This window comes from Gopherus evgoodei, chromosome 2, assembly GCF_007399415.2.
Source record: "Gopherus evgoodei ecotype Sinaloan lineage chromosome 2, rGopEvg1_v1.p, whole genome shotgun sequence".
NCBI lineage: Eukaryota > Metazoa > Chordata > Testudines > Testudinidae > Gopherus > Gopherus evgoodei.
In genome coordinates, this window is record NC_044323.1 from 149161982 (window position 1) to 149184870 (window position 22889).

At 60.6% G+C, this 22889-nt stretch overlaps 1 protein-coding gene across 4 annotated transcripts; it reads right to left on the reverse strand.

Moving 5' to 3' along the window:
- Positions 1-81: 81 nt before the first annotated feature.
- LOC115646248 (matrix metalloproteinase-17-like) lies at positions 82-13450 on the reverse strand. Of its 4 annotated transcripts, none has more exons than XM_030551874.1 (11): positions 13394-13450; positions 11422-11786; positions 10847-10979; positions 9915-10080; positions 6440-6723; positions 6164-6340; positions 5650-5740; positions 4114-4193; positions 3127-3279; positions 2538-2795; positions 82-2246 (listed from the first exon to the last, which is right to left on the reverse strand). In XM_030551874.1, exons 2-11 carry the CDS (start codon positions 11596-11598, stop codon positions 1960-1962), a joined length of 1806 nt encoding a protein of 601 aa, XP_030407734.1. In that variant the 5' UTR covers positions 11599-11786; positions 13394-13450; the 3' UTR covers positions 82-1959. The 4 variants fall into 4 exon arrangements, with proteins under 4 accessions (XP_030407734.1, XP_030407735.1, XP_030407736.1 ...); XM_030551875.1 differs by lacking the exon at positions 13394-13450 and adding an exon at positions 12939-13015; XM_030551876.1 differs by lacking the exons at positions 10847-10979; positions 13394-13450 and having other exon boundaries at positions 11422-11510.
- Positions 13451-22889: the final 9439 nt, after the last annotated feature.

A 22889-nucleotide genomic window follows, 5' to 3' on the forward strand; every position in this document is an offset into this window, starting at 1 on the left:
ACCAGGCAGCCATGGCCTTTGCTCTGCCCTCATGTGGAGGTGGAGAGAGATTTGGAAGGGCAGGGTCCAGAACCAGGCATGGTGCCATTTTCCCCCTCAGCTTCGGCACCAAGCAGCAATGGCAGCTCCTGGCCTCCGGCAGCACGTGCGCCAGTCCAGACCTGAGACGCGACAGCCATCCACGGGGAGGGACGTGGGGAACGAGGGTCACCAAGCGAGGGATCAGATGGCCGGGGGCGTCTCCCAGGCATCAACGCTGAAGGAGCTAACGTAGCATCTCCTGGCTGGGCAGAGGTTGAGCAGGCTTTGGCCGCCGCATGCCAGAGAGATCCTGCAAGGTGGGGACTGCAGGAGGCTTCGGCCGCTCAGCAGATCCAGCCTAAGGCAGGGGATGGAGAGAGGGACCAGGCCCTCGGGAGCTCATGTGGGAGTTGGGGCAGGGTTTAGCGGAGTCCAGCTACATTCTGTTGCTGTGGGAGGCTGTCCGGGGCTGGAGCCAGCAACCGGAGGCCATAGAGCTCCCTGCTCTAGAGCTGCCCCTTGCAGCCTGGGGGCCTGTCTCTGAACAGGGCCAGTGCCAGATGCTTCAAAGCAGGGAGCCTTGCTATGGGGCCAGGGACTCATAGCCTGGGGCACAAGCCTGGTTCTAACAGAAGTGCTTGCTCGAGGCTGCTCCCTCTCTGGGCCTCACATGGCTGTGGCCAGCCTCACCTCTGCCCCCAGGCCAGAGGGCAGCCCTGGGGATGTGGACAAGAGTGTGAATGCACTGGCCCAGCAGGGCTCGGGCCGGGCAAGAGAAGCACTGAGCCGATACAGTCCACGGGGCCCCTTCGACCTGCACCCCACAGGAGGGCCAGGGGCAGGAAATCCTCTCTGGGCAGGAGGGTGAAGGGCTGGGTCTCATCCCAAGGGTGGGTGGCAGTGACTGCTCAGGGCTCCTGGGTCATTTGGGCACAGTAGGGCTGTTTGCCCAGCGCTGCAGTGGGGCCAGCGGCTTTATGGGACTCAGAGAAGGCCCCAGAGGAAGCAGGAGGGAAGGGAAGAGGGCGCTAGCAGTGCTTGCAGGGCAGGGACTTTCTCTCGCTGTTGGGGGGACATAGCCCCTGGGTACTGACCGCCACCACCAGAGCACAGGGCTGGCTGGGAGCTGGCAGGGCGTAGGACAGGAACAGGCCACAGGCCCCAGGACATCTGGCATATAATTTAGCTTCCTGGTCTGCATGCTAAGATGGAGTGGAGCATCCGCCCCTCCCTTCCACTCCTGGCCCTCCCCCCCGTGTCAGCACTGGGGGGACCTGAGGCAAGATGGGGTGTAGAGGGGAGGAGCTGGGGTGATCATCAGAGAGTGGGGGGGGGGTCAGGAAGATGGGGACACAGAAGTTGAGGGGACAGCGCTGGGGTAATGGAGGGGGAAGTCAGGGTGACAAAGAGCTGGTGCCCCGCGACAGGAGCTGGCATCATAGCAAGTGGATCACAGAGGGCCCATCACCCAGCCCCCTGCACTGGGTGCGGCTGACATCCGCAGGACACAGGGCCGTTACACTGAGCCCAGACCCCGGCTAGCACCGGCCCAGCCGAGCGCCCACCCACCCAGCCATGGGGGGGTTGGAGGCCGTTAATGCTTGTCCCTTTCCCCGAGCGAGTGGAGGTGGCCTATGCTCCTGCCCCAACAGGCGGGTAGCGAGCACAGGACAGGCTGGCCAAGCCCATCCCGGCCACTCACCCGGGGACCCATCCCATGCCACTGCCCACATACAGAGCACCGTGGGTTGTCCCTGGGAAAGCCCTGACTCGCAGGTATTCAGGTTGCCCAGGCCTCAAACCTCTTCAGATTCCCTGCACGGGTACCCAGCCTGCAGGGCCAACCCTTCTGGGATGAGGGGTCCCCCATCAGCATCCTGGCCTGGCCTGCTACCTCCAGGGTTAGTCTGCAGGGCATGGGCAGCCCCGGCTGGCAGCCTAGCCAAGACCCCGCAGAAGCAGCAGCGCTGCCAGTGTCCAGCCAACCGTGGAACGGGGGGCCGAGCTGGGGCACACGCAACGCTCCACCTCCAGCGGGGGGCCCCGCCAGTCCGGCTGCAACTTGGCTCTCGTGGGGGGGCTGGTGGGGGCACTCAGCGGTGGGTAGAGCTCCCCAGTGCAGTCTAGCCAGTCCCTGGCAATGGAGCGAGGGTAACCAATCTCCAGCTTGAGGCTGTGCCGCTCCAACTTCCAGTACTGCCTGCCCTTGAAGACGTAGACCTCTCCTGTGGGCAGATAGGCATCACAAGCACATCAGGGCTTTGCGAGCGGCTAAAGGCTAGCGGAGAGGGCACAAGGGGTCCCCTTTAACACGCAGGAAGTGGGGGGGGGGGGTGGAGACAGAGCAGGGAGTCTCTATAGGACACAGAGGTGTACCTTTACGGGGGGGGGGTGGGGGAGGCAGAGCGACAGGTTGGGGAGTCTCCATGGGACACAGGAGGGTCCCTTTTCACATGCAGGAACTGAGGGGCTGAATCACCACGAGGCAAGGGGCCGGAGTGAGGTGGGCGACTCACCATCACTCCCACTCAGCATGTCATCCACGGGGGTGGGGAGCTGACCCCTGAGCGCGGTGTGGGTGGGAGACCCCTCGTCCATGCGCCCTGTGGCCTCATCATAGGACCACTGCAGCCCACCCTTGAAGAAGTAAGTTTTCCGATCGTGAGGCCACGAGAAGGCAGCGTCCACTCCCCCCTGGGGCAGGCCGAAGTCTGTGACGGGGCGTGGATACCCCTCCTCTACACCGTTGTCCTTAAACACCCAGTAGAGGGGCCCTGGGGGAAAGAAGGGGGCAGTGAGCGGGTGCCAGACAGCCTGGCACTGAAGGGAGCAGCCAGAGCAGAAGAGACAGCTGGGGGACCCGCCCCATTCCCCTGCAGAGGCCTCTCTGCTCATCTCCGAACCCCAGGAGAAGATGAGATGCAGGAGGATCATTTGTGGTGGTCTTGCAGCCCCACTCAAGGGTACCCAGCGTGGACTGCCAGGGGGTGGCAGGGCCTGCAAGGGCGGCATGAAGGTGCGTTCCACCCCCAGGGTGCAGGACGGCTCCTTGCCATGCCCCGTCTGGCCCTGCTGCTCTTGCTGCCCCGTGCCCCCGGCTCTCACCGCTGAAGAAGAGGATCCGATGGTCCGTGTGCCTCTCGTAAACAGTGTCCACTTTGCCCAGGCTGCGGGGCAGGCCTCGCCAGAAAGCCGCGCTTAGGGCAGGGCGCAGGGAGGTGAGGTGCCGGCCGTGGGTCAGACGCCAGAAGTACTGACCTGGTTTGGGGTGTGGGGGGGACAGACAGGAGGTTAGTGGCTGCCCCGTGCCCAGCGGCATCAGTCCGGGAGAGCAGATGCCACAGCTGGGCCCCCCATTCAAGGAAAGTCCCTAGCAATGCAGCGCTGAGGGACCCAGGTGAGAGCTGGGCCCCGGGCTGGGCATGGTTTGGCCAGGCATGGCCAGCGCCCAGAGCGGAATCTGGAGCAGCCCCTCGAGCGTGGATGTTGCATGGGGGCAGCTGCAGGGCTGCTAGAGTGGCTGAGCAGAGCCTCTCAGCCCGGGACAGACTCAGCCCCCTGCCCCCCTCCCAGTCGGTTGCCCCTCGGGAAAAGCCTCTCCCAAGCCAGGGGCATGAGGAGGAGGGGCCACCCCCTGGAGCTGAGACACATCTGCCTACATCTGGGAGCTGGGGAAGGTCTGGAGCATGGAGATGGCACAGGACTGCCGGGCGTATAGGGCTATTGGCACAGCAAACAGGCCAGGGGCCCCCAAGAGAACAGGGAGGGAAGGGGCGGGTCTGGCAGCACGGGCAGGGACACGAGAAACTCCACCCTGTCTCTCCACACTTGCCGGGATGCCCTCCCCACAGCACTCCATCCACATCCCACCCAGGCAGCACCACCCCCCAGCCTTAGAGTGTGCCCCCTGCTAGAGGTTGTGCCGCTACAGGCCCAGCCCTCAGCTTTCACATGAGGAGCTGCCCCCTGCCACAGGGCGAAGAGGCAGCTGGTCCTACAGGTGTTGGGGTCCCCTTCCCCCCGTGGGACAGAGGGAGCCAGCCGGCCCTACATGGAGTGAAATGGGCCAACCCCCCACATGCAGGGACAGACCTTTGAAAAAGAAGGTTTCCCCGCGGATCTGGGCGACCGCATCGATGCTGGAGGAGCAGCGATCCGGGAACTCCTCCGACCTGCCACGGAAGCGGGGAGCGCATCAGCAGCACACAGTTGGCTCCCCTCCTGACCTCCCATGGTGCCCGGGGGCTGGCAGAAACCTCTGCCCGCAGGCAGAGCCATGGAAATACTTCCAGCCTGGCAGAGAGCCTGGGGCTGAGACTGTACCTGCGTCCGACGGGACCCCGCACGTGCTCTGCACCTTGCTAGCCCTACTCCCACCTGACAGCATGACTACAAAACCCACTGGTGACTAGGTTTGCCAGACAGAGTCAGATCCAAGGTCCATCTAGCCCAGTGTCCTGAGGTGCAGGAATCCCGCAGTTGCAGGTGGGGGACAATCTGTCCCCCACTTTAGGTCTCCAGTAGTTAGAGATGGGCATGTATATGAGGCTTTCCAAAAATGTTATAATCCTTAACTGTGATAACTCTTGAGAGTCCACAGAAACACTCAGTCCCTGCTGGATTCCAGCTGAGTTCTTGGCCTCACTGACTTCTTGTGGCAATGAGTTTCACAGGCTCATCACACTGTGAAAGCGTTTTTCCCCGCAGCAGTGCTGAATTCCCCACCTTTCAATTCCGCTGAACGTCCCCCTGCTCTAGGATGGGTGGCCAACCTGAGCCTGACAAGGAGCCAGAATTTACCAGTGTACATTGCCAAAGAGCCACAGTAATATGTCAGCAGCCCTCCATAAGCCCCCCAGCCCCGCTCCCAGCGCCTCCCATCCACAGGCAGCCCTGCCTCCCGCTGTTTCGAGATGTGCAAGAGGCTGGGGGAGGGGGAGGGAGAGGAGCAAGGGGAGGGAAGGGGGAAGTAGGAGCTGGGCCCATGGCAGAGCCAGGGGTTGAGCAGTGAGCACCCTCCCAGCACATTGGAAAGTTGGCGCCTGTAGCTCCAGCCCCGGAGTCGGTGCATATACAAGGAGCCACATGTTAACTTCTGAAGAGCCACATGTGGCTCCTGAGCCCCAGGTTGGGCCCCCTGCTCCATGAGAACAGACGCCCTTGCTCCTCCTCCTCTAAACCAGCTGTGATTTTAGGTGCATTTATCCTGCCCTCTCTTATTCATCCCTTTCTATGGAAGATCTCCCCCATCGTTTCAGTCCCACTTCAGAGGAGAACATCTCCAGCCCTGGATCCTTTTCCTGACGCTGCTCTGAACTCCTCTGAGATGGGTGCTCAGGTCCCTTTCCCAAGAGGGTGCTTTTAACCCAGGAACCTGCTAGGTGTCTGTGGCACATGCCGACACAGACTTTCATTTGCCAGAGTGCTGTCCATTCACCTGGCTCTGGATTTGGCCAGGGGCCGCTCAGCAGACAGGCCTGGAACCAGGGGTTTCCCAGTTCTGAATGAACTGGAGACACCATGGAACCCGCTAGCTGACCCCTGGGGATCCCAGCCAGGCCAGGGGGCATTGATGCTCCTTGGGTCTGAGTGCAGGATGGGGAGGGGAAAGGGATGGTCTTAGCTCACCTCAAGGCAGGGAAGTCGTGGGGCAGGGATGGCGGGTCCGGGAGCAGCGACGATGCCTCTGGCTTCTCTGTGGAATGCAGAACACGGCTCCCTGGATGCAGGTGAGAGCATGTGACCATCAGCCTCCCCACAATCCAGCCACCACATCCTGCAGCGAGCCAGCTCTCAGCCCCACACAACAAGCTGTGGGTCAACACAGCCTCTCTGGGCAGCAGCCACCCCGACAGCTGCTTTACACAATGGGGCCATGAGATGGCAGTGCACCCCAAAAACGAGCTCCGAGTTCAGCTCATCCAGTGCTAGCTGACTGACACTGAGCACTGGCTAGCTCAGTGCATGGGACACAGCCTTGCCAGATTGGCCATCCCACCACTGCTAGTCCTCTTTCAGAGACCTGTTTGCAACAGCTGGGCACAGAATCCAGGCTCTGGCTTGGAGAACGTCCCGGAGACACAGCCTGGCATTAGAGCCAGGCAGAGGGCTCCCACCCCAGTCCCAGCCCGCCTGGCCATACCATAGAGCCTCTGGATGTCCACGCAGTCATCAGCCTGCAGCTGGTACTGCAGCGGGTCGCCCACCGGGCCCTGGTAATACGGGCGCATGATGGAGCGCTTGGAGGGCGAGTGCGCCAGGCCCAGGCTGTGACCAAACTCGTGCACAGCCACAGCAAAGAGATCTGTCCCGTAGTCATCTGCAAGAGGTGACGGGGGAGTGAGGAGCCTGGCATTAGTGAGGGGAGAGGCGGGCAGTCTCTGCCCGGACAGGGACCTCCCTCCATCCCAGGGCCCACCTGGAGAGCGAAAGGTCCAGTCCTCGTCACTGTCGAAGTGCACGTGGCCGGCGCGCTGGGGATCCCTGGGGAAGAAGGCGTGGGCCACCATGCCCCCTGGCCCGTCAAAGGGGTAGCCGTCCTGGTGGTCCAGGTGCAGGAACTCCACTGAGATGTCAGCTCTGGGCCCGCCCACCTCGTGAAAGGTGAGCGGGGCGGCCTCACTCCACACCTTCAGCGCGTAGTGCATGAGAACACGGATGGTCTCCCGGCTGAGCCACGCCTCCTGCGGGTACGTCTTCACCCTGCGAGGCGGAGCGCCAACAGAGGGGCCCGTGGGGACTGGGGACAGGTCCATGGTCAGGAAACAGGCAGAGCCACGAACCAACTGGGGGTGAGCAATCTGTGCCCCTCACTCTGACCCACAGCCCACGCTAGCCCAGCCCTGGGCTCCCCAACCCCCCAAAGCTCCACCAGTGCCCCTCATTCCCAACCTGCAGCCCCTGCTAGCCCAGTCCTGGGCTCCACACCCCCAGCTCTGCCAATTCCCCTCACTCCCAACCCACAGCCCCTGCTAGCTCAGTCCTGGGCTTCCCCCCCTTTCCCGCTCTGCCAGTGCCCTTCACTCCTGACCCACAGCCCCTGCTAGCCCAGTCCTGGGCTCCCCAACTCCCCCAGCTCTGGGATCAAGCTAACCCCCTAATATAAGCAATGGCTCATGTGTCACTGTCTCCATTTTCCTGGGTCCATTTGGGTCTTTGGTATTTAATAGGGAAACCCCAGGGCTACAGCAAGGGGCATGTGGGGAAACCAGCGTGGATTCTTGCGGATCAAAGCCTTTGGTTTTCCAATCAGAGCTTCTACGGGCTCTGCTGGGCAGGCCAGTCTGCACGTCTCCATGCGATACTGTATTGGTTGTCAGCTCCTGCCTGCGTGTCTAAACTCTCCGAGTCCCTTTGCATTGTCTCCCGGCTCCCCCAGTTCCCATTTCAGCATCATCTGCAACCTCCAGGTTCTGCTGTCACTGCTTGATCAGCCTCCTGCCTACAATCCCCATGGGATCGCTAGTGACCAACCCGGCAGTGGTGCGTCAGCACCCCCTAGTGTTACATTCTGACATTATTCCAGGGGAAGATCCTGCCCTACTACACTTGCCAGGGCCAAGGCTCCCCTCCGAGTGCTGACCTCAGCCTGGCCCTGCTTTGCTCACACAATCTGAGAGGGCTGTAACCAAGGGACCTGCGACCCCGGGTCCCCTCACAGTCTGCACAGCAAATCCAGTGAGCGCTGCCCCCGGGCAAGGCAGCACAGATATCTGACGCACCTATAGGGCCGGTTCTGCCACCTCCCATGCAGCCATGTCTTCAAAGGAGCTCACACCCCACAGCTCCCATTCAGGACAATGGAAAAGCCCCACCTTGACCCCAATAATGGGGGCTCCTGGGCACCAAGGAGTTTGGAAAATCTGATGCCAACTCCCTATGCTGCAGTTTGGCCATGGTACTTCTGTGGCCCCTGTGATGAAGTGGGGGATTTTCTTGTTTTTTTCAATGGTTTGTGTGCAGGGGGGGTGGGACTCAGTTTCCCTGGGTATTACTGGTTTAACGAGGGGATGGGAGAGGGAGTTTGTTGTTACAGAGGACCAGCAATGGTACATGGGACCCTGGCCAATGGCCTGGAGAATGGATACCCCAGCCACTGGTGACCTGGTGCCCAGGAGGCCCAGCTCGGACACCACAGCCAGTTCTGGCCAGTGGGAGGACAATGGGCTGGGGAGAGAGGACCCTGGTGACCTGACCAGCCAGTTTCAGCCGGAGGGCGGGGGGGGGGGGAGGGGTAGATGACGGCTGAGAGGAGAGGAGGCCCAGGTGACCCTGTTTACCTGAACAGAAGACAAAGGACAGGCAGGGTTTGGGGGCAGGGGATATCAGATGCCCAGCTGGGAAGCGGAGAGGCTCTGGGCTGGAGAGGGGGAGCAGGCAGAGCCCACCTGGATACAGGGAGACTTGGACGTGCTGTGCTGAGGGAGGCTAGGCCTGAGGCCCTGAGAGTTTTCTGTGCTGTGTTCAGATGCTCAATAAACCCTCCTGTGTTACACTGGCTAAGAGTCACTCCGGTCTAGAGAACAAGGTTGCATTATTCCCTCTGGGAGTGGAGGCCCCGGGGATCCAGAGCAAGGGGACTCCGTGAGTCACGTGCTAAGGCTCAGAGAGGTGCAGCTGCAAGAGGTGAAAGGGCTTAACCCCGGGAGAGAGTGGACACTCGAGAAGGGCTGTCTCACTGAAGGGGGATCCCCCCAGGGACCGTTTGGGGCCAAGAGTAGGCATGACCTGGGAGTCCGTGACAGCCTCCATCACCGCAGCCTGTGAGCAATTCACATGTCAACGGATTTAGCCTCACAAGACCCCTAGGGCTGTTACCCACACTGTGCAGGTGGGAAACTGAGGCACAGAGCAGCAAAGCGACCAGCCCGAGGTCTCACAGGGAGTCTGTGGCAGGGCAGGGAATTGAACCCAGGATGCCCAAGTCCCTGGCTCGTGCCCTCACCTCCCTCTCCACGTGTAGCCCTGCTCCAAACGGGGTTCTGCATAGGCCCAGGGTCCATCCCGGGCAGACTGTTGTTCTCCGGTATGTGCCCTCAGTGCTCAGACACTGATGCTTTGCTGCTTACCGGGCTCAGAGCTAGCGGGGTTTTCCTCTTGATGCATGGGTCAGTATTTTGCGCAGGGTAGCAATGTCATTATTTGTTGAGTGGCAGTGCCTGGGAGCCCCGGTCATGAACCAGACCCACCCTGTGCCAGGCCCTGCACAAACACAGAACTAAAAGCCAAGGCAACCCCTGCACCCAAGATCTGATGGTCTCTCTATCTGCCAGATGATGTTCCTACCTCTTTTAGAGGACTCAGCCCCCAGGTTTGCTTTGTTCCAGCTGGCTTGTACCCCCTCCCACCTCCCCTCCCCGTTCCCAACTTCCCCCACACTAATTGCTAGTGAATGCAGTGGATTGATTAGCCAATTTTCTTTAACTCCAAAAAACACAACTCGGCCTGGCTGCTTTATACACATTTTGTCCATGCTCCTTTCCCCATTCTCTAGCCACTGCTATTTGGGTATTTGTTACTTCCTAAATGTCCACTTTTCCTCTGGGTGTGGGGTATCCAGGTGTGTATCTTGTGATAGAGGCAGGTTTAAAACCCCCGTTCAGTAGCTCAGCCTTTTGGAGCCCTTGTTAATTTCATTACTGGCATGTGAGAGTTTGGACAGCACTGGATTAGGGCTAGGAGGGAGGGAGGGGTTTATTTAGCCAATCCCCAGTTAACACACTTTGCTCAGTGTGTCTCTGAGCAGTCTGGCCAGGTTACACCCCATGAGACGCAATGGCACTGGAATGCCCTGGGTGCCTAGCCATGAGCTTTGCTCCAAGGTGCCCTGACGGGACTGCATTGGCTTTTGGGGAGCAAGTATCTGATGACTGCTAGGGCGGGTTGATACCTACTTCCAGGAGATGTTCCTCTTGGTCCAAGCCAGGCCTGCGCTCCGCCTGCCCCGACTTTTCCTCCTCTTCCGCCACAGCCTCCCATTCTTCCTCTCGGGCAGCTTTTCCGGGAGCACGTCAGGCAGCGAGCAGCGTGGCATCCGGATCAGCCCCAGCGTGGCATCGTCTGGGCAATGCAGAGGGAAACACAGGCGCATCACCAGCCGGCAGGTCAGAGTGCCGCCTGGGACACAGCGGTGCAGCGAGCTGTCAGTTCTCAGCTGGGGGTGAAGCAAGCCCTGCAGGCAGACCGCCTCTTGCAGAACAGCCTTAGGGAAGAGCCAACTCTGCACCCACCTGGACCCTCAGAGCCCCCGAAGGGGCACCATGTAGCAATGGCAGAGCCTTGGGCTGGTGTGAAGGGGAGCACTGGCTGGCTCACAAGTTGGGGCACAGGGGTCCTGCTGAGCCTGCTTTCCCTCAACATCCAGGCAGGGGGCCATGGATGGCATCTGGGCCGACAGGGCAGCGTGGCAGGGGAGGGTTAAAGGAGCCGGAGTCTCCCCGCTGAGAAGTGGATCCCAAACCAGACAGATGGAATTCAGGGGTTTCCTTAGCAGAGCAGAGTGGGTAGCCGCTGGGGGCAGGGATGGACTGCTGCAGAGGGGTTGCCATGCAGATGGGAGCAGGTTGACAGACGCAGGAGGGGCTGGCGGAGACCAGCAGATGGACATGAGAGAACCAGGAGGGGAGCCTGTAGAGGGACAATGTGGGGTTCAGGTGCTGCCGGCAGGGGCCAAGGCAGGGTGTAGTGTGGGTGATGGTTGGGCTGGAGTACTGCAGGTTGTCACAGGTGATGGAGGGCTGCAGGCAGGGATGACAGAGGGGGTGGGGGCTGCAGGCAGGGACAATGGAGTGACTAGGGGCTGCAGGCAGGTGCTGGCTCTGCATACCTGGGATCCCAGTCTCAGGGATGCCCGCAAAGCGCTGCATCACGCGGATGGCGCTGGTCACCGCTTCCCAGGTCTGGAGCTGGCCGGTGATGGGATCAGCGGGGGGGAGGTAGCCATACTGCATCAGCCAGGCCTGGCAAGGGGCACAAACATGGGAGAGTGACACCGTTGCAAGCACCCAGCCTGCTCAGTTTCTTGGAGACACTGGCTCTGGTGTCCCACCTGAGACAGACTGGCTGAGCTGGGAACCCCAGAAACTTCTCCCCTCAGTGACCAACTCCTCTTCCCAGCTCAGATTTGAATCTTGGCTCAAGACAGCAATGCCCATTTGTCCACCCATCATGGCCACGCTGAAGTGATGTGCCCAGGGCTGGGACAACAGGGGGTTGCGAGTCAGGACTGAGGGGCACCAGCAGAGCTGTGGGGGCAGGATGGGAGAGATCCTGGCCTTCACACCCGTTTCCTCCCCCATCACTCGGGTAGTTGGAGGTTGGGGAAGCAGAGGGAAAGTGAACGTTATCAAGAGGACACATTAGGCCCCCCCAGCCCCATACACATGGCTATGGGGGACTCACCACAACCTCCCCGCTCTCATCCGCTGGGGTGGGCACAAAACAGGCACTGGTGGACAGTGCTAGCAGCAAGATCACCTGTGCCAAGACGGGGGATGCTGTCGTCTCTTGCCAGAACTCTGGGCGGCGCTGCTGCTCCATGGAGTGTTTGCCGGGCAGAAGCGCTTCTCCAGCCTCCATGCACCTCCCACACTGGGCCTGGTCTGCAGGGCAGAGAGCCCTGATCTGCAACGGGGACTCCTTGAAGCTCCCAATCTTGGAAGCTTTATCTGGGCTGAGAAGCTGGAATCCCTGCTGTCTGGAGCCTCGGCATGGGCATCGGGATCCAGGACACCGACATCTCTGCAACTACAGCCTGACCTGCACTCCTGCGTCGGAGATGACACAGATAGACACAGCTGAGAGCCCTGCTCAGCCGGGGAGTGTCCAGGGACCATGCTTGAGCTCCAGTGATATGAGATCGAGTGGACAGCAAAGCCAGCCCTGGGGAACGCAGAGGTCAGGACCGGCTCCACGTGGGATTTGCCCAGACCCAATGAGCCCGTGGAAGCAACAAGGTACTGGGACCCCAAACCGAGAGCGCAGCCAGGCACCATGACAGCAAGTGGCACCACAGCAGCCCAGCGGGGGGCTAGTGAGCTGGCACAGGTAGAATCGCCAGTCCGGGGCCATGCTGCACGTTGACAGCCAGGCCTGGGAGATGCCAAGTACGTGACACCAGCCCACAGGGGCAGCTGCCACTGCAGAGGGCACGGGAGACTCCACAGGCCGGCACACGGGACACCCCACCTCTAGCGTCCCCAGCGTGGTACTTGCCCATTTGGAGTAGGGCAAAATGGAGTGTAACTAGAACAGGTGCTGCATTCCACCAGGGCCCCTCCCTACCGCCACCCACCTCTGAAAACTCCAGGACACTTTCCCCGAGCTGGGGACACCCCCCTCCAAGGCTGAGACACCTCCACAACTGGCCTTGCTTTCTACCCCCTTTTGACAGGAAGAAACCCCAAGCTTGTAATTGGGCAGGAAGATGGCTTGTCATCCCGGGACAGCCCCAATTCCTGCATTCAGCCTCCAGCCCACCAGGCCTGCATGCCCGGCTCCTTGCATACCCCACCACCCCACCCTGCAGTGTGGAGCGAGTGATGTGCCGGGCATCCCAGATGCAACAGGGCTGGGTTGTGTTGGTCCAGGAATGGGAGCTGGTCCCTCATTCCCAGGGAGCAGAGTGGGTGACTCAGGAGTAGGCACTCTCCCCTCAGAGTTGGTGCTGACCCCACTGCAACAGTGCTGGGCTAGGGGCACGGGTGACTCATTAGGAATAATACATAGCGGTGGTGCTCTCCCCTCTTGAGTCAGCACTGGCCCTAGTGCCCCCACACAGTGATGAGGGGTGCTGCACCATGGACGGGGGGGCGGCCGTTCAGCCTGGGAGTAGGGGCAGGGGTGCTTAGAGCCATTGATCCAAACTGTAAACTCTGTATAGGATGGAAACCACTTCAAGGCAGGAGGTGTGGCAGTACCCCTAGTTCTGGCACCCCCACTTCCTGGTGCTGCAGAAGCCTGCTTCCAAAACTGAAGTTCTGACACCTCCCCCGCTGCTGTGCATGGGGAAACGGCTGTGAGGCTCCACCCCAGACACAGCTGCACCTAAGGAAGGAAAGACATGTGGGGGTGTGGTCATTAGCTAACATGGCGGTTCTCAGGTTGGGAGCTTGCGGCTAGTTTTGTACTCTCAGCTGCTACGTCTCATGACAGACTGTTCTGTTGTAGGCCGGGCTGAGAGCAGGGCTGTGCCAGGCGCTGTACGGACATTCGGCAAGAGATAGGGAGCAGGGTTACTCTGTCACTGCCATGGAGGGAGGGTCGTAGGCGGGACGCAGCGGGTATCGCTCTGCCGGGGTGGGGAAGGGGTTGGAGGGTCCCTCTGTGCCTGGGCATATGTCCTCGCCCCGCTGCCCTCCCCTTCTTCACTCACCTGGTCCTGAGGCTGCAGCCGGGCTCCCCCGGGGCGCCCCCGTGGGCAGGGTCCCGCTCCGCTCGCTGCCTGCTGCGGTTACCCTTCCCCTATCGGCCAAGCCCCCCAGGCGCCTTCCCCGGAGCCGCGCCCCCAGCGCCTCGCCAAAGCGCCCTGCACCCGCGGGCGGCGTTTGGAACCGGTCCGCGCCCCGCTGCCAGGGGCTCGGCTTCCCCCTCTCAGCTGCGCTCCGGCTGGGATTGCCCCGGGCCGAGCCCGGTCTCTGCCCCAGCGCTGCGTCCCTCCCCGGGGCTGAGGCTCATCCCAGGACAGCCACTCGCCAGGGCGGGGGCCGGCTGCGAGGAAGGGAGTGTCCGCGAACGGCTTAAAGGGACACTCCCCCCGTCTTCTCTCCGTGCGCCACCGCTCCCGGGCCTGGGGCTGCCCCCTAGCCCAAACCTGCTTCACACCCCAGGGGGCCAGCCAGGGCGGGTCACCTGCTTTCAGCAGACCCCGAGCGAGGAGCCATCGTGTGCGCAGGTGTGTGCAGGATGGTGAGCGTGCAGGTGTGGGTACATCTGGATACTAGCCAGCAGGGCGAGGATGTGAAGACACAGCTGTCTAAACTCCTAGAAACCCAGGGCAGTGAGCAGTGGAGACCTGGGTGGGGTCCTGGCATAGATACTGGAGCTAGGGATGCAGGGGGTGCAGGGCACCCCCTGGCTTGAAGTGCTTTCTGTCATGGGCAGGGTTTACAGTGGGGTTCAGTGGCTGTCTGCACCCTGACTCTAAAAATTGCTCCAGCAGCCCTGGGTGCTTGGGCCTCAGTTAGGCCTGGAGAAGGCTGTAGGGTGACAGTGGAGAGTCTCTGCTGGGGAGGAGTGGGGGCCCTGTCCTGGCAAGACACAGTGAGTCTCACCCGAGACACCAGCTTTTGCTAGAGTGAGCGGAGGAAATCTAGCTGCAGCTTTAAGAAATCTTAACAGCTCTGACTGCACCTTGGGTGAGGGGATAAGTTCCAGAGGGAGGAGGTGGAACTGGCCTCTCTGGGGAAACACAAGGCTCTGATTGGAGCTTGTCAATCAGGGATGGGTTACGAGACAACAGAGTCAATGCTGTGCTAGTGGGGAAGGGGGGGAGTGGCCCATGTCCCACTGGGGGTCCCTTCCCATTTGCAGGAGTCTAGGATTCTCTGGCTAGGATTCTGAGCTGTGAGGAGAGGTGCTGCCCCAGGAAAGTCTGACCTCCTTATTCAGAGAGCTCGCACACGCTGAGCTTGTATCAAGACTGGAGGTCTCTTTCTAAAAGAGCCGCTCTACCTCATCCAAGAGTTAGTGAGTCAGATGCAACAGCCACTGGGGAGGGGCTCTGGCCTGGGTTATGCAGGAACTCAAACTGCATGATCTCAGTGGTCCCTGCTGGCCTGGAAACCTGTGAAATGGGGAGAAACGCAGCTGTGAGGCTTGGAAAGCATTAGTCCACCTCTGCCCAGGCAGGTTGCCATTGGAGAATCCCAGTGAGGGCTGGGAAAACTCTACAATATCCCCTTGTCCCTCTAGGAGGCAGAGCTCCTGCCTTGCCTGATTTGATGGCCAGTTTCACTGTCTTCAAGCCCCAGCTCCTGGAGTCAGGTGGCCACATGGGAATCTCAGCTTTCCTTTTTAAAAAGAAGTTCCTAGCTCTCTGGATTGCAGAGGGAAGTTTGACCCCAACAGGTGCGTAACCCAACAGCCATTAGAAAGACACTGACACTTAGTGATTATTTTTTAAAAATTGCCTGTGTTTTGAGTCAATCCAATGATTGTTTTGCTGGCTGACCCACAATTTGGGGCTGGCTGGGACAGAGAGCAGTTGTGGTATCCATCAGATCCAAGTGTGAACCCATCCTAGCCGAGAGATCCTGATCTGAGGGGGAGATGGCTGGGGAGTGGGGATGATTCTGCCCTGCTCTGTGCTTGAGGGCACATTCCCGCTGTGAGTGATGGCAACTCCCTAGCCCCCAGCTACTTACACTAATGGGAACAGATTCCCCCTTGGGAGAGGATTGATCAATTCCTTGTGTCTGCACTTGGCACTGTCAGGCTGTCTGGTCCCTGCCCCCTCCTCCCCTTCCCTAGCCAGCTCCTAGATGAAATGAGGATAGTCCCTATAGCTTCTCCCACACGCCAGGGGAGCAGCTCTCCTGGCCCTGTTGAGTGGACCCCAGCGATTGTAACCTTTGGGGACCTTGTGAGAGGCTGCACGGAGGTCCTGTGATTCAGGAAGCCCAGGCTTCGGGGCTGCTATATTGGGCCCTGGGGGTCGAGCGGAGTCCCACCAGTTTCCACGCAGGAACAAAGGAAGCCAACAATGCAGCCATTAATCTGCTCCCAGGCGCCTTCTGCCCAGCTGGGCTGGAGGTCGTTTCCCTGGTTACATTGACTATGGGGGCCTTGTGTCTCGCTGGGGATTTCCATAAAAAACAACCCAACAAAAAATCAACCTCAACTGAGTGTCATGGAAACTGGGAAAGGCTCTTCCCTACCCTATCCAGGATAGGGGGTTTCTCTGGGGAGGAGGCCACCACCAGGGAGCAATGGGGGGGTCCCTCCAGGGCAAAGGGCTCATGGGGGAGCAGTGAGGGGTTTTCCCCAGGGCAGGTGGCACAGGGGGGAGCAGTGGGGGTTTTCCCTGGGACAGGGGGCACTGGGGGGAGCAATGAGGGGTTTTCCCTGGGGCAGGGGGCACGGGGGGAGCAGTGGGGGGTTTCCCTGGGACAGAGGACTCATGGGGGAGCAGTAGGGGGTGTTCTCTGGGGCAGAGTGGGTTTTGCTTGGGGCAGGGGGCACAGGGGCGAGCAGTGGGGCTTTTCCCTGGGACAGGGGGTTCATGGGGGAGCAGTGGGGGGGTTCTCTCCGGGGCAGGGGGGCTTTTCACTGGGACAGGAGGCACAGGGGGAGCAGTGGGGTTTTTCCCCAGGACAGGGGGCTCAGGAGGGAGCTAATGGAGGCCCAAAATGGAAGATCCCTACATGTGACCCATTTGAAAGCAGTAGGTCAGTGATCTGGCTCCGAGGCTGCTCCTGGCACCGGCACTGATCCGAAACGTCCAGGCCACCAGGAACAAAGAAGGAGGTGGGGTGGGGAGAGTTTGTGGGGGTGGCACCCTGGACCTGGGCCAGAACAGCTGCTGGGCTGTACCTCCCAGCAGGCATTTCTTTCACTTGCTTTCTTTTTCTTTCCCTGCTCTATGCTTCTCATTCTCCTCTTCTTCCCCTTCTCTAGAGTGCATCCCCCCAGGGCCCACTGCCCCTTGGTACAATCCCCCCGCCAGTTACTATACACGTCCTCCTATTGTGATACCCCCAGCCCACAGGTGCTAGGGCAATGCATATCATAGCACAGACACACCGCTCATAGATACCCTGCTTGCAGAGCTTTGCTCCTGCCAGAGGTTACCAACATGAGCCGGACAGAGTCGAGCCAGCTTCAAACCGTCCACACATGCAGCAGCGAGTGGTTTAGTTAGCGTGGTTGCAGGTGGCACCTAAGGGATGGAGCAGGCCCCATTGCCTCCTGGGAGAGGTGAGAGAAAGGGGCTGGGGGGCAAGTATGAGGGCATGGGGTGGAGGGAGGTAGAGCAAAGGCAGCAGGTATGGCAGGGAGACAAGGGAGGGGAAGGCAGAGGGGTGTCATGTCAAGGAGAGAGATGTACGGGGGCAGCAGGGATATGTGACATGGCAGGGAGAGCAGGGGGCACTGGAGCTATGTGAGGGGGCAGCAGGAAGAGGAGGGGATGGCAGGGATATGTGAAGGAACTGGATGTATGTGAGGGGCGATGGAGAGGAGGGGCCACAGGAAGTGGAGGGAGTGACAGGGATATTTGAGGGGATGACAGGAAGTGGAGGGGGTGCCAGGGAGAGGAGGTGTGGTGGGGATACGTGAGGGGGTGGCAGCGAGAGGAGGGGGCAGCAGGGATACGTGAAGGGGTGATGGGGAGAGGAGGGGGCAGCAGGGATACATGAGGGGGTGACGGGGAGAGGAGGGGGCAGCAGGGATACATGAGGGGGTGACGGGGAGAGGAGGGGGCAGCAGGGATACATGAGGGGGTGGCAGGGACAGGAGGGGGCAGCAGGGATACATGAGGGGTGGCAGGGAGAGGAGGGGGCAGCAGGGATACGTGAAGGGTGGCAGGGAGAGGAGGGAGCAGCAGGGATACGTGAGGGGGTGATGGGGAGAGGAGGGGGCAGCAGGGATACATGGGGGTGGCAGGGAGAGGAGGGGGCAGCAGGGATACATGAGGGGGTGATGGGGAGAGGAGGGGGCAGCAGGGATACATGAGGGGGTGACGGGGAGAGGAGGGGGCAGCAGGGATACATGAGGGATGACAGGGAGAGGAGGGGGCAGCAGGGATACGTGAAGGGTGGCAGGGAGAGGAGGGAGCAGCAGGGATAAGTGAGGGGGCGGCAGGGATACGTGAGGGGTGACAGGGAGAGGAGGGAGCAGCAGGGAAAAGTGAGGGGGTGGCAGGGACAGGAGGGGGCGGCAGGGATACGTGAGGGGTGACAGGGAGAGGAGGGAGCAGCAGGGAAAAGTGAGGGGGTGGCAGGGACAGGAGGGGGCAGCAGGGATACATGAGGGGGTGGCAGGGAGAGGAGGGGGCGGCAGGGATATGTGAGGGGTGACAGGGAGAGGAGGTAGCAGCAGGGATACGTGAGGGGGTGGCAGCGAGAGGAGGGGGCGGCAGGGATACGTGAGGGGTGGCAGGGAGAGGAGGGGGCAGTAGGGATACATGAGGGGGTGGCAGGGATACATGAGGAGCAGCAGAAAGAGGAGGGGGCACTGGATGTACGTGAGGGGCAACAGAGCTGGGGCCAGGCTGGGCGGAAGCGTGGGCAGACAGGGAGCTGAACAGTAACACTGATTAGGCAAAGTTATGACAGTTTGGGATGAGGAAAGCCAGATTGAAAATCCCGGCAAGGGTTACCGTGGGGGCGGGGGACACACAATAATAATACCGCTGGATAAAGCTGCTCCAAGCCCTGAGTTCATCCCAGGGCAGGAGATTTGGGGCCAGAAATCTCTGGTAGGTGGTTTGGGGATGCTGCAGAGGCAGGAGCGACTCCAGGCACCAGCACGCCAAGTGCGTGCCTGGGGTGGCAAGCAACGGGGGGCGCTCTGCCAGTCGCCGTGAGGGCGGCAGGCAGGCTGCCTTTGGCGGCTTGCCTGTGGAGGGTCCGCTGGTCCCTCGGATTGGTTGACCTCCCGCAGGCGTGCCACCCAAGGCAGCCTGCCTGCTGTGCTTGGGGCGGCAAAATATCTAGACCTGCCCCTGTGCAGAGGGATGTGCGGGGACCCAGGGGAGGCCGCAGTCTCCAGCAGCAGAGCCACCAGCTGTTGGTGAGAAAGACGCTGGGCTGGGGGGTGCCTGGCTGGGCAGGTTCTGCCTGCAAGGATGCAGTGGCCACGACTGCAACGAGCTGCGTCCGGCCTCAGCTTCTGCCGGTGTGGCTCGCTGGGAGGGGAAGCAGAGAGACGTAGGCAGGTGGAGCCAGGCTACCAGCTCTCTCCCCGCCTGGGAGAATCCCCCCAGGCTTTCCTATGGGAGGGCCGTGGCTTCCAGATGTTTGAACCCCTGCAAGGGGGAGGGGGACGCCCTGCCCCTGCCAGATTATGCCATTTCATCCCTATAAGAGGATTGGGGACGCGCAGGCGCCAGCCAGCCAGCCCTGCAGCAGCGCGAGCTGACACCTGCATTGGCTGGAAGCACATTAGGGGCTGCCTGGTTGAGGGGGGGCCCCTCCCTGTGGAGGAGGCCAAGCCAAGCAGCCTGGGCACCCCACACGCACCCTCAAAGCATAGGGGGAGGTCGAATGTCAGGGCCACGGGGTGCAGGGTCACCATCAGCCTGAGAAACACTAACGGGGGGTGCAGGCCGAGAGCCTGAGCCATCACAGCTGCTCTGGGGCCCCTTTGTGCCGGGGGTGGCAGGAGGCACAAACACCGTCCGCTGGGCGGGCAGAGCCCAGCCCACCAGCTCCACACTGCTGCTCCAGCAGTCCTGGGCACAGGGGGTGGAGCAGAGGGGGTCAGGAGGAAGGGCCTGGAGGGGACACGGCCAGGGCAGACTCTATGCCCTGCAAAACCCCACAGAGCCCATTGGGACAGAGCTGGACCGTCCTACCCAGCACTGGAGTCAGTACTGGGCCCCGCAGCTCAGCCTAAGAGGGGGGCACACTGCCACCCCTTTGTCTTAGCCCAGATCCTACCCCTGAGTTCCTGAGACCCACTCCCCCAGCATCCCAGCTAGCAGGGAAAGCCAGCCCTCGGGCTGTGTGGGGCCGTGCCGGTCCCCAGCCTTGGGGAGCTGTTTAACCTCAGTGCGCTGACTGCCCCATTCTCAGGGCGGCCAGGAGCCAGGCCCCTGGGGATAAATGGGGAGGCGTTCGCCTCTGGGGCTAAGGCCTGGACACTCCTAGCAGCATTGCACTCCCTGTAATGAAAGGGGGAGGAGGGGCTGGGCAGAGACAGCCGAGCGCCGGCTGGGGGTCCTCGGGGAAGGGCTCCCTGGGCTGGGGCAGAAGAAATTAAATGGAGGGTCAGGCCGCAATCCGATTAGCTTGCTCTCTCGCTTGCTTTCCCTGTTGCATCTGCCTGACCCCGTTAACTCAATCCCACGCCAGCTGCTGCCACCCCTGCATACCAGCTCACAGGGACTGACCCACTCCCACCTGGGCATCCTTGACTGAGTCTAGCTGAAAGGCTCTGGGGGCCAACGGCTTCCAATCTTGCCTACGGCCCCACGGCCATAGGCTGGAACATGGGGAGAGCAAGGCCGTGCTGGGGCCTAGCACAGGGCGAGGGGCAGCAGAGTGACTGTAATGGAGGGGGGAAGGGAGAGAAATGAATAAATGAGCAATTGCCCAGTCCCCTTTCCCCCCCTCCCCAGTTGGTGGATCTGAAACCCCCCATCACTCTGGCAATCTGCAGCCATAATGAGACTCTGGGCTGAGGGCAGGGGGTCCTGTCATGCCAGATGTGACGAACTAGGACTGTTCTTAATGTTCCCTCTGAATACTGGGGGGCGGGGGGGGGCTCAGTTCCTGGCCGACCCTCTGTCACCTAGCAACTAATGGCCAGGCCCTTCCGCCCTGCAAGGGGATGCTAAAGGTGTGGGAGAACAAAGAGGTCAGGTGACCTCCTGGCCTGGAAAAGGAAGTGAGGCCAGAGGGGTTTTGGGAGTCTGGAGCTGGCTGGGGATGAGGAATGAAGTGCAGACGTGGGGGGTCTGGCTCACTGTCCCCCAGAATGGACCCGGCCGAGGGGTCCCATTCGCTGTATCTACAAGATCTGTTTTAGAACGTGTTCCTGTCATCGAATAAACCTCTGTTTTACTGGCTGGCTGAGAGTCACGTCTGACTGCAAAGTTGGGGTGCAGGACCCCGCAGCTTCCCCAGGACCCCGCCTGGGTGGACTCGCTGTGGGAAGCGCACGGAGGGGCATATGCTGAATGCTCCAAGGAGAGACCCAGGAGGTGAAGCCGTGTGAGCTTCTTGCCCTGCAGACAGTCTGCTCCGAGGGAGAGGAGGTTCTCCAAAGTCCTGACTGGCTTGGTGGGGAGCAGTTCCAGAGCACCGCCCGGGGACTCCATGACAACTGGTGAGAGCGGTGGGATGTGCTACACCCCATGAATAGCACTTCTTGCAGTAAGTGACTGGGGAGCAGTAAAACAAAGAGGGGATAATGAGAGCCAGGCATGCTGAAGGCTCAAAGAGAGACCGTTTCAGGGAGCAGTTAACCTCTGGGAGTGTGTGACCAGCGAGAAGGACTGTTGGAGTAATGGGGTCCCCGTGAGGACTGCAGCGAGCAGTCTCAGGGGCAGAGGAGCTTGCCGCTTGACCCTGGGAGAGAGAAGGATTTTTGCAGTAGCAGGGCTCCCCTAGGAATTGCAGGAACAGTCCCAGAGGCGGAGGAGTCTGCAGCTCGACCCTGGCAAAGAGGTGGTGATCATGAGAAGGGCTGGCACACAGGGCCGGCTTTAGGCTGATTCGACCAATTCTGGGGAATCGGGCCCCGCGCCTAAGAGGGCCCCGTGCCTTAGGCACCTTTTTAACTTTTTTTTTAACTTTCCCCGGTTCCCGGCTGCAGTCTGCTCCGGGGTCTTCCATGGTCCCGCTCCTTTGAGTGAAGCGCCGGCGGGAGCACGGCGCAGCCCCGCTCTCCCAGCTAGAGTTCCAGCCGGGAGAGTGGGGCGGCGGGGCTTGCCGCGCTCTGGCCGGTGCTCCAGCCGGGAGAGCGGGGCGGCAGGGCTTGCTGCGCTCCGGCCGGGGCTCCAGCCGAGAGAGCGGGGCGGCAGGGCTTGCTGCGCTCCGGCCGGGGCTCCAGCCGAGAGAGCGGGGCGACCCCGGCTGGAGCTCCGGCCAGAGCATGGCAAGCCCCGCGACCCCGGCTGGAGCTCTGGGCCCTTTAAATAGCCCCCAGAGCCCTGAGACAGTGAGGGGCTCCGGGGGCTATTTAAAGGGCCCGGGGCTCCAGCTGCCTTTGCCACCCTGGTCCTTTAAATAGCTGCCGGAGCCCCACCTCCCCCATGCATTCCTCAGCGCTCCCGTGGCTATTTAAAAGGTCCGGGGCAGGGTAGAAGGGGGTTTGGGGGCTACTTAAAGGGCTGGGGTTCCAGCTGCCTCTGCTGCACCCCCTGACCTGCCCACACCAGTCCGGCCCCCCCTGCCTGCAGCCAGCTCTGCACCCCGTGCCCACAACCAGCCCCTGCTAAACCCCCTGTCCTGTCTCCAGCCAACCCCTGCCACACACCCCTGCAGCCCTGCCCAAAGCCAGCCAGTCCCACACACACTGCTGCCCGCACCAGCCCTGCACACCCTTGTCATAATAACATTTTTCCCAGATTTGGACCTTAGCGTCCAAAATATGGGTGTTAGCATGAAAACCTCTAAGCTTAGTTACCAGCTTGGACCTGGTAAAGCTGCCACCACCCAAAAAATTAGAGTGTTTTGGGGCACTCTGGTCCCTCAAAAACCTTCCCTGGGGACCACAAAGACCCAAATTCCTTGAGTCTTACAACAAAGGGGAATAAACCATTCCCCCCGCCCTTCTCCCTTCCAGGTGTTCCCTCCCTGGGTTCCTGGAGAGATACACAGAAGCAAGCTCCGTGAATCTAAACAGAGGGACTCCACCCTCCTGGAAACACAAGTACTTCCCTCTTCACCCAGACGGTATGCAAAGTCAGGCTTAGTAAATCTAACACAGAGAGATTTTCCCCCTGACTTCTTCCTCCCACCAATTCCCTGGTGAGCTGCAGACTCAATTCCCTGGAGTCCCCACTAAAGAAAAACTCCAACAGGTCTTAAAAAGAAAGCTTTATATAAAAAGAAAGAAAAAATACATAAAAATGGTCTCTCTGTATTAAGGTGACAAATACAGGGTCATTTGCTTAAAAGAAAAAAAAATGAATAACCAGCCTTATCCAAAAAGAATACAATTTAAACATTCCAGCAACTACACACATGTAAATACAAAAAAAT

What these genes read in the sequence shown, in the direction of transcription:
- LOC115646248 (XM_030551874.1), bottom strand. Translation starts at nt 11,598, where the DNA reads ATGGAGGCTGGAGAAGCGCTTCTGCCCGGCAAACACTCCATGGAGCAG. An exon ending in CTGGACCTTTCGCTCTCCAG is followed by an intron (nt 6,341 to 6,439) that starts GTGGGCCCTGGG and finishes CACCTCTTGCAG; the next exon opens with ATGACTACGGGACAGATCTC. An exon ending in CATGCTGAGTGGGAGTGATG is followed by an intron (nt 2,247 to 2,537) that starts GTGAGTCGCCCA and finishes ATCTGCCCACAG; the next exon opens with GAGAGGTCTACGTCTTCAAG.